The 10,516-nt window shown below is 39.1% G+C and overlaps 1 protein-coding gene across 1 annotated transcript; it reads right to left on the reverse strand.

The window, feature by feature from the left end:
• Window positions 1-217: 217 nt before the first annotated feature.
• rsph4a (radial spoke head component 4A) lies at window positions 218-5,505 on the reverse strand. The gene is made up of 7 exons (XM_044128986.1): window positions 5,328-5,505; window positions 3,901-4,126; window positions 3,527-3,814; window positions 1,898-2,347; window positions 1,679-1,823; window positions 558-675; window positions 218-464 (listed from the first exon to the last, which is right to left on the reverse strand). The coding sequence occupies exons 1-7, from the start codon at window positions 5,417-5,419 to the stop codon at window positions 239-241; spliced, it is 1,545 nt and encodes a 514-aa protein (XP_043984921.1). The 5' UTR covers window positions 5,420-5,505; the 3' UTR covers window positions 218-238.
• Window positions 5,506-10,516: the final 5,011 nt, after the last annotated feature.

A 10,516-nucleotide genomic window follows, 5' to 3' on the forward strand; every position in this document is an offset into this window, starting at 1 on the left:
TTTCACTGAACTCTGGATCAGAGTTCAGTGAAATTATTGAACATTCTATCAGACAATTTTTCTATTTATATTGATAACATGTCTATGTCAACATCTATTTTCATTGATTTATTGCTTAGCCCTAGATCAGAAGAGTTTTTAATTAAGTGGAAAAATAGTAATTTTTCATTGAAATCTATTTTCTAATTTAATTCACTTCACAATTAGATTTCAAATATATATTTAGATTATATATTTATTAGTCTTCATCTTCATCGTCTTCTGACGCCTCTGCCTCCTCCAGGGCAGCTTGCTGCTCTTCTAAATCTTCTTTCAAAGCTTGCTCTTCCTCTGGGGTTGGATCCAGGCCCTCTGTGATTTCTGGACCATTTTGATATTCCATTAGTGGTGGTGGGGGAATGGGTGGGCTGTACACCTCCCCTACATACTTCAGACCCCATCCAATATAAATGTTCTCAAACTTCCTAAGATTGGTGAAAAAGACATGTCTTAGTTATTGTACTGTCATACAGAGAGAAAACACTAATACAAACAGCTCCATCTCGTTCTGCATTTACTTTCCACATGCATAAGCAAATGCTCCTGGCCAGAGGTTAGAACGCAGCACAGCTATGGCATGCTGAAAAGTCAGTATGGTGGACACCTTGGAGCTCCATGGAGAAGTATTAAACATTTCTGAAGACACACAAGAAAAAAATTTAAGACTCAGCTGACTCAACAAGACTGCAGGATTTTAAAAATTTTAAAATATGCCGAACGCTTCTCATAATCTGTGTCATAAAAGTGATATGATGGACCTCTTTAAGTTAAAAACAGTCTCACAAAAATACCACTGATGGAGTAAGCTAAAAGACCAAAAGTGTGTCTGCAGGATCATGAAAACCTTTGTCTTCTGACATGATGCAACTCACAGTTATGATAAGAAGAAAGTGAAAGCACTGAGTCTGCTGGGTGCTTTCTATGTCAAACATGCCACTAAAAGATGCTTGACACCCAACTGCACCCACAGTACTCACATTCATATACTGCTATCCAGACTGGGAAGCAATTTTTGAGTTAAATGCTTTTAGCAAGGGAATATTTTTCTTTTCTAAAATAAAGCTTAATACAGAATGAAAAATAAGTATTTGGTACAACTTTTCAGGGTTTTTTTTCACTCAAAAAATGTAAAGGTTTTTATCATAGCTTTATCTCAACTGTGAGATACAAATTTTACTAAAAAATGCAGAGAATCATATTACGTATGTATTCACACACACACCTACATACATAGGTGTATGTAGGTGTATATATATATATAGGGCTGCACAGTGGCGCAGTTGGTAGAGCTGTTGCCTTGCAGCAAGAAGGTCCTGGGTTCGATTCCCGGCCCGGGGTCTTTCTACATGGAGTTTGCATGTTCTCCCTGTTCATGGTGGGTTCTCTCCGAGTTCTCCGGATTCCTCCGACAGTCCAAAAACATGACTGTCTCTAAATTCTCCCTAGGTGTGTGAATGGTTGCTTGTCCTGTATGTTTTCTGTGTTGCCCTGCGACAGACTGGCGACCTGTCCAGGGTGACCCCGCCTCTCGCCTGGAACGTAGCTGGAGAAGAACCAGCAACCCTCCTGACCCCATTAGGGACACAAGGTGAAAAGAAAATGAATGAATATATATATATATATATATAAATTCTCTGACCTGCATCTTGGGATAGCGGTGTGAGCAAGGCAGGTCCAACCTCTGGCTCCACCTCTTCAGACTCTTCTTCATTCTCATCACCTTCCTCATCCTCATTAGACTCTTCATCTGGTTTTACAGCTATGTTCACCCAAGTACAGCGGCCCTGAATCAGTGATCACTCAGTAAATGGGTGGAGAAATTGAGAAAATATTCCTGTTTCTGAGAGAAGGGATTTACCTGTTGCAAGATGTGTTGAACATGATGGACCCATGTTGACAATGATTCGGCCATTTCACTAACAGGAATGTCTTCGAAATCAGGGTTCACTTCAAAGCTGTCTCGGGGTATCTCGTCTTCCTCGTCGTCTTCCTCCTCCCCTCCCTGGTAGAAGCCCTGAGGGCTAACCTGTGTGCCAGCAGAGATCCGAGCAATCTGTGCTCTCAGATAATTCGACTCATTCCCAGGGAATGGTGGGTAGCTTACAACAGGGCTCTCCAGGTTTCCAGTAAAGAATTTACGGATCTGACGAGCAATGTTGATCTGTGCAGGACTAACTGAGGGGAGCTTTATCCAAGGAAGACCTGGCTCTTTGCACACGTAGTAAGCAAATTTATTAGCACCTGTTCCAATGGCCTCCTTCGGTGCATCAAGTTGGGGTTTATAAATTGATTGAGGAAGAGGATCTGCCTGAAAAAAAAAACACACCAAAGAGCAGAAAGCGTTGTTTACAGAGGAATCATCTCATAATTATGAAGATTTGAAGGGATTGGACCTAAACTATCATGACCTACTGATGTTTATGGCTTGATTTGTTTTTGTGTTTCCTTTCTCTGACCTGATCTGTTTATCTTTGTTCTATTCTCTCTTATTCAGTTCTCATCTAAATCCTAAAGCACTAAAAGCATTTAATAATGGCTTATTATTGTTGGTGATTTTCTCCATAGTTCATTCCTTTGTGCTTAGTTTCTTAGTTATTTATTGTGTTTTGTTTTCTGTACAAATCAGTGTTAGTCATTCCCCCTTCATTTGTGTGCTGTTTGTATATTAGTTTAGTTCCCATTGTGTTAAGTAGTGTTCCTCTTATAGTTCCCCTGGTCTCATGCTGCTGCAGCTGTTACACATCCCCTCTGATTGACTCACTTGGTTCCTTTGTCATTTTCCTCCCTGCCTCATTATATAAGCTTTGACTTACTGGTTCATTGCTGGAGTCTAAATTGTTAAACTCTTGTTGGGTCTGTGTCATGTCATGTTTCTGCCAGGATTGTAATTGTTTATTTTTTCATCATTACAGCTTTTCACCTCACCTGTCTCTCTCTGGTCTGCCCGGGCTTCAACTAAAAAAGCAATCTTAACATAAACAACTGAATTGCCTGGAATATAAAACTGTGATCAGTGACGCTAATCTGATTAAAAAAAGGCTTCAATCTTTCCATATATCTGTCATTCAATAGATATATACAGATAATGGGCTAAAATAATTGTTAGAACCATTTGGACTTGTATTTTATTAATTATTATTATTATTATTGTTGTTGTTGTTGTTATTGTAATTTATTGCTTTAATCATTTACTGATATTCTGAGTTTTATGGTAAACTGTTTAATACTCTGTTTCTGAACTGTCTGTTGTTCCTTTTGACACTGTCTCGTAATTGATTGATTGGACAGATATGCACATATTTTATCCTCTTTCATCAATACACCAGTGGGCTGACACTGTTTTAACCGTTTGGTCTTTTTGTATAACTGCAGTAAACCAGTATATAGTTCAAGAGATAGGCACCAGCCCAGCCCCCAGGACCCTACAAGGATAAACAGGCATGGCTGAATGTGTTCCGCTGGTGGAATGGTGGATATTTTGTCTCACCTCCACTTGCTCATTCTCTGGATTTTCAGGCTCCTTCTCCTCCTCTGCAGGTTGATCTTCAATGCTCTCTTGCTCCTCTTCTCCCTCTCTGTACTCAGCTTCTGCAACAATATAGTTACTCTCTATTCCCAAAATTTTTCCCCACAACCGGCATCGTGGTAGTCCCTCAGAGTCAACAAGATGCTTAAGAGCAAGAAAAATCCTCTGCATCTCCTCTCTGCCTAAACCTACTTCAGCTTGCTCCAGATAGAAAGCAATCTCGCTCACATTAGGAAGAGCTGTTTCTCCCTAGAGAAAAAAAAACAAACATAAAGAAAGCTCAACTTCACAGAATGATATAGCTACTTTTAAGTGTAAGTATAAAAAGCCAGTACCATTTCATCCTCTTGGGCTACTACTTCCTCTGGCTGGGAAAATAATGTGCGCTGTTGCTCTGTCAGCAGCTCAGCAGATGAAACTTGTGGAACCTCTCGCAAAGGCCCCTGTATGCCGCTGAATAAAGCTCGCTTTACATCACGGCTCATTTCCTCAACTACATCCACAGCATTTTCAGTATGCTCGTCAATCACCTTGATGAGTAACTGTGTCAGATGTTCATAGCTGGAAGAAAAAAGTTACTTTCAATTTAATTCAGTTTATTTTTACATCAGTTCGCAACAAATATGGTCTCAAGTCATTATCCAAAAAAAAGTGGTAAAAATGTAAATTCAATCCAGTATATATAAATATATATATATAAACACCAGAGCAATAGAGACTCAGATCTACCACACCAGACAAGACCCAAGCTGTAAGGTTGTGCAAGGAGGTCCCTGAGACAGTTAAGCACATAACAGCAGGGTGTAAGATGCTGGGAGGGAAAGCGTACACGGAAAGACATAACCAAGCGGTGGGCATAGTGTGCAGAAACACCCCTAAAAACACCCCTAAAGGTGGTGAAGAATGGCGGAGCTAAGATCCTGTGGGACTTCCAGATCCAGACAGAACGAGAAACTGGAGAAATACCAAGGCATGAGAGAGGAACTGGGAAAGGCCTTGAAGGTAAAGACCCCAGTGGGGCTATTGGGGCAGTCACCCCCAAACTGGAGCAGTGGCTAAAACTGATCCCAGGAACAACATCAGACATCTCAGTCCAGAAATGTGCAGTTCTAGGCACAGCCAAGATACTGCGCAGAACTCTCAAGCTCCCAGGACTCTGGTAGAGGACCCGAGCTCAGAGGATGAGAGAGACCACCCGGAGGGTGAGAAGGGAATATATATATATATATATATATATATATATATATATATATATATATATATATATATATATATATATATTATATATATATATATATATATATATATATATATATATATATATATATATATATATTCTCACTTCCCTTCTATGTGGTGTGCTGATGTATTTGCCTTCTGTCAATTGCATCCTCTCTCTCCCATCAGTTTATCTAAAAATGTATCATCAATGCCAAGAGTTTTCTTTAGGGTTAGGGTAATAGCCTCTCTCTCTCTGTACATATACAGAGAGAGAGAGAGAGAGAGAGAGAGAGAGATTTGGGGAATTTCCAATGAGGGAGCTGAGGTACTCTATTTTATAAATTATATCTATCTTAAACTCGAAGAAGTGATCATTGATCTGCAGCTCTATTGCAGTATATGACATAATTATACTTAATATATTATATACTGTGAGTTTTGCTTTGAATAATGATGGAAAATTACGTGTTTTTGAACAGAGAAGCTAACAGTGGACGAAACGGTGGTGAAGAAGTAAAACTGATAGAAACGCATTACTTACAGATTCCGGTTGCTTTTCGTGCTGTCCTTCATTAGAAACGCCTTGAAAACCTCGGCATCTCTACAGTCTCTGCGTCCTAATACATTATCCATCTTCCTCAACTTCACATGGAGGCCAAAACAATTTCACAAACAATTCTCACAGGCAAGCGCAACTGTTTCTATGGTTACTGAAACAGAGTCGTTGCCAGAGCGACTACTTCCACGTCACGCATTTTTTTCGCTCTCTCTCTCTCGCTAACTTATAATAAAGAGTTACGAAGCTCTCTAGAGGACATGGAGAATTTATTTTCTTCTGCGTTACCTCACAAATCTCTCGCAATAATACTAGTTATAATTATCAGCGTCGTACTTTCTGGCTTTCGTAAGGTTTTTCCATGTACCGGTATGATAAGGGCACCGTAGAGGGGGGGAAAGTTATGACAATTCCAAGGGCCCCTGACCAGCAGGGGGTCCTCCACAATGTTACTTCATTTTTATTTTTATTTTTTTTGTTTATAGAAATTAGATAAGTTTTGTATTGAAGTAAATATTAGTACTTAAAGTTTACTATTTTTTATTTTTATGTCTTTAGTTTAGCCATACTTAGCTGTACTGTTATTTGTTTTGTGTCATTTGTAATAGTATTGTTTAGTTACCCCTATTGTGTCTTAATTGGTCTTAATTGGTCTGATCAGCCAGTATTTAAACCCCTGTGTGTCATTTCTTTGTTAGGTGAAGTCAGGTCAGTTAGGTTTGCTTGTGCAGCCAGTTTGTTTATATTTTTTGCCTGAGTTCAGTTTTGTTTCTTTGACCTCATTTATGAGCTCAGTTTATCTTGTCGTTTGTAATCTTTGGGTTAAAATAAAAAACCCTATTTTTCTAATTTGTCCTGTGACTCCTCCTATTTTTAACTCGGTCCATCACACCCTGTCAATTACAAAATTGATTATATTGTGTTTTCTAAAATTGGTTTTAGCAGTAAAAATTAAATGTTACCACTTCCAGACCAAAAAGCACACATTTGCCCTGAGACCCCCTGGATCTGCATTAAATGGTTCATTCCTGCTTAGCAGTAGACAGTGGAAGACCAGAACGGCAGCTTTTTAGTCCTGATGGTGTCTTAATGTCTTATTCTAAACTTCTAGAAAAGTTTGGTCTACCCATACCACCTAAGGAATATGCGCTTGTTTTTGATGCCATCCCGTCTGGTGTCATAATGCTTTTTAAATCTTCTGTAACGTCTGTTCTGACTCCACCAGGTCTGGACCTGCTGACACTAATGTTGGTCAAATCTGTTTTTCCACTATCAAGCGAAAGAACAACCGTGATGTACGTGCCTTATTCCAGAAGGACATTGTCTCTGTTCCAAATGTTTTCTCTTATTGGAATAACTTTGCCCCAAACCTGAACTGGGGTAAAATCTGGTGTCTTCCATCTAAATATTTTATCATTAATAAGATCAAAGAAGTGTCTTTTAAGATGATCCATCATTTTTATCCCTGCAAGTTTTTCCTTTAACAATACAAAAAAAGACATTGACACGAACTGTTCATTCTGCCAACTCCTTGAAGAAGATAAAGGTCATTTATTCTAGTCATGTAATTTCTCTTGTATTTTCTGACAAGATATTTGTATATTTATTTCCCAAACAATTCTTGATGACTTTTCCCTTACTTATATAAATGTGTTGTTTGGATTCTTCTCTTGTCCCACTAATAAAACAAAACATTTTTATATTATCAATCTAATTTTATTAGTCGCCAAATATCATATTTGGCGACTAATATTACTAACATATGTAATAATAAATAATAATAAATAATACTAACATATTTAATCTAATGCCCTACATATACATAAGTCTAAATTCTCAAATCAGAAACCTCCCTTTTCAGCCTTTAAAGAGGAATTCAAACAATATATATTAGATCTCTCCAATGGATATGTGCTCTTACTTTAATATCTTTCTGAGTTAACTTTTTAATTATTTATTTGCTTTTCGATTTGTTTGTGCTTGCTATATAACACTCTGGCATTGCTGTTTTGTCTGTTATGCTACTCATTTGTGTTGTTATTTTTGCTGTTCTGTAAACCCCTTTATTATCAATTTAAAAAAAATAAATAAAAAGAACGACTGTGGCGAAGGCCGAGCAAGATGGCGGCGTGAGTGGTCGTTCTTTGAAGGCTCTCCCGAGATTGTCTGGATAGAGAGCTGTTATTGCTGCTTTAACGCAGGGAACAGGAATGTGCGGGGGTGTTTGAGCCCCTGCCCTTTTTATCCTAGTGCCCCTTTTGAGTTTGTTTTTTTATTTTTCAAATAAAAATAATTTATTTTTAATCTGCATGTCAGAAGGCCTGTTTGTGCCCCTCAGCAATAATATTTAGCTAAATATAATAATTTAGTAAAAATAGTAAAAATGCCCTCTGTCTAATAATGACTCTCAGAGCCTCCACGCTGTTCAGACACCGGCTCCATGGTGAGACGGGGGGCGGATCTGTGTCCTCTAACTATCAAATTATTGACAAGAGTATTTTTTAATATAGTACTGGTTTGTGAATAAAAACGTAGGTCTGATGTTGACATTAGAAAAACTCTTTCTATTTATATTTTTATAATCGTCAATAGTGGGACAAAACCCGCCTCACCCCTAAACATAGAAATGCTTCAGCTGCAGAGAAAACTTCTGACTTTAACTTTATCATTCTGCTAAAAGCCCGGTTCGCTACAGCCAGCTTGAGTCGGTCCCACTGACAGATATAAAGAATGTCTGTCTTTATATCAGACATCCTGATATAAGACACGGTACCGACTGTCACCACGAGTCGCAACGCAGCTCAAAGCCCCAGTACCACCCGGTACCATGTGGTACCACCTGCTGACTCTGCTTTTCCTTCACGTCATTACCAGGCGGTTTAAAGCCGCTGCTGACGGGATCTGGGCTGGAGGTTCGCAGCTGTAAATAGAAGTTATTGCAAAACCTCAAGTGTTAAAGGAAGAGCATTTAGAGTTCACAAAATAAACATCAGACAAAATATTGTAGCAATAACTAGAACCGCAGCAAAAAGCCAAACATGCCACAATGAGATGAATCAAAATGTCTCCAAAGCATCGGAGGACTGACAGGGGCCACCAGGGGGATTCCAGGTAGATTCCAGAGATGCGCATCGCTGCAGCTGTTCATGGAGGGCCGGCCCAAAGTAATATGGGGCCTTAGACAGAACGTCCCTGGCCCCGGAACCCATCCTACTAAGAACCTCAGCATCACTAACATGTTTAAATATAGATAAAGTGAAGTCTGTGAGATGGAGACCAGGTTTATTGGCCAGTTTAAAATCAATCACTGATTATTGGTTATTTGCTGTAATGTATTTGTGAACAAACCCAATTCAAACACAAAGATTACACCATATTGTAGCCATGGTAACACAACAATCAAACTATCAAGATGATTCTTTAAACTTTTACAAAGTAAACTTCTTAATTCAATTCTAAATGTACTATTTATTTTTCCCAGCTGAATGCATTAAATAAAATGTAATAACATTGTCATTCTCTATAAATGATGCTACAGGTTTAGATCTATGGTCTGTCTTACAATTTCTAGGGGCCCCTGAGTGTCTGGAGGCCCCTGAATGGCCCCTACCAGCAGCTACTGAGTTTTCTTTGCCTTGATATCCCAGTCTTATAATTCTAGGTCTCAGAGGTACTAACTTCAAACTATTATATAGAGTTAACCTCTTTGAGTTTTTTGATCTATAAATCAGTCTGCAGCCAAGTTGTTGTAGAGGTTAAATAGATATTATTAGGGCTTAATTAGCAAAATGGCAACAATTTTGCTTATTTTATAACTGTTGTGATTTGAGTTCCTGTGTCTATGTGTTGTCATTTCTCCCCTTGATTAGTTAATTGGTGATGATTGGAAGTGGAGCCAGTGTCTTCAGAAAGACATCATATCCAGCTTAAGATGCACAGTGTTTTCTCATTAATAGCTCATTCCTTTCTGTCTCTCTGCCATCCTCTTCCCTTTCTCCCTGTCCTCTCTAACCAGTTATGATTTTTGTTAAATAATAATAATAATCTCATTTTAAGTTATCCCATGCATTGCTTCTCTTTGATTTGCTATGGTTCTAGAGCCAGCCCATAACAGTCTCTCTCTGTTTCTCTCTCTGTGACTGACCATAACTCAAATATACTCTGTCTGTGTGTGTGCATGTGTGTAAATTATTCTACTAGAACAAACTTCCTTAACATGTATAATGTATGCTTAATGAACACTGAACAAACATGTAGGTCTAACAAAAACCAATGTCAGTGTGTGTGTTTGTGTCTATGTGTGTGTATCCTTAATCAGAGTCACAGTGATGACTGCATAGGGCACATTTATATTATATTCATCGTCTGAGGTCTCAGAATCCTCAGCATTGGCTTTTAACATTTTCTTGGCAGGCTCTCTCCTTCCTCTTTTGCTTGCCTTTAATCTTTGCAAAGAAACTCTTCCTTACATTTTTGCTTCCTCTTCTCTGTTCTTCTTCCATCAGTTCTATTTCACTGGTGTGTCAGTGAGTATTTCAGATTCCCTTTTCTTTGTGATCCTGCCAGTTGTTTTCCTTGGCCCTGCTTTTGGAAATGGCAGCAGAGCCATTGTTGAATACCTGACCAGGAGACACCCCCAAGGAGCTTTGCTCATCTGGATATGGTCACATCATTAACTGCAGAGAAGCCAGAAGTAGTAGTCCCCAGCTGAGTTGGAGGAGAGGAGGCAATCCCCAGGTGAGTTGGTGGAGACAGCGCCTGGAAAGCTCCAGATGTCAGTGATGTACCTGGGTCGGGACGGTCAGTGACTTGTGAGGGTGCATAGTCACACCCCTCAAAAATGTCAGGATTGAAGGGCCAAATACCTGTGGATTGGAAACCGGCTTAAATGTTTTTCGGTGTTGCGGCTGCAGGCAGAGAAGTCTTCAAAATTCTTGGAATATCATATATCGTCATCATCTTGGCTTGATTCATCTGCATCCAGGCATCACTGGGAAGATCACTGGACCCTGTTCTCTCAGCTTCTGCAGTGATTTGCATATCTGCTCAGTGTTACATGGCAGATCCCATGCGCCTTCTCAACTGATCTAACTGACTTGCTTTGTGACCTCATCAGAAGCCTTTTTTAAAACATCTGCAGGCACACCTCTATCAGTCTTTTGTATCCACTGCCT

The sequence above is a fragment of the Gambusia affinis genome, linkage group LG10 (genome assembly GCF_019740435.1).
Source record: "Gambusia affinis linkage group LG10, SWU_Gaff_1.0, whole genome shotgun sequence".
Classification (NCBI taxonomy): Eukaryota; Metazoa; Chordata; class Actinopteri; order Cyprinodontiformes; family Poeciliidae; genus Gambusia; species Gambusia affinis.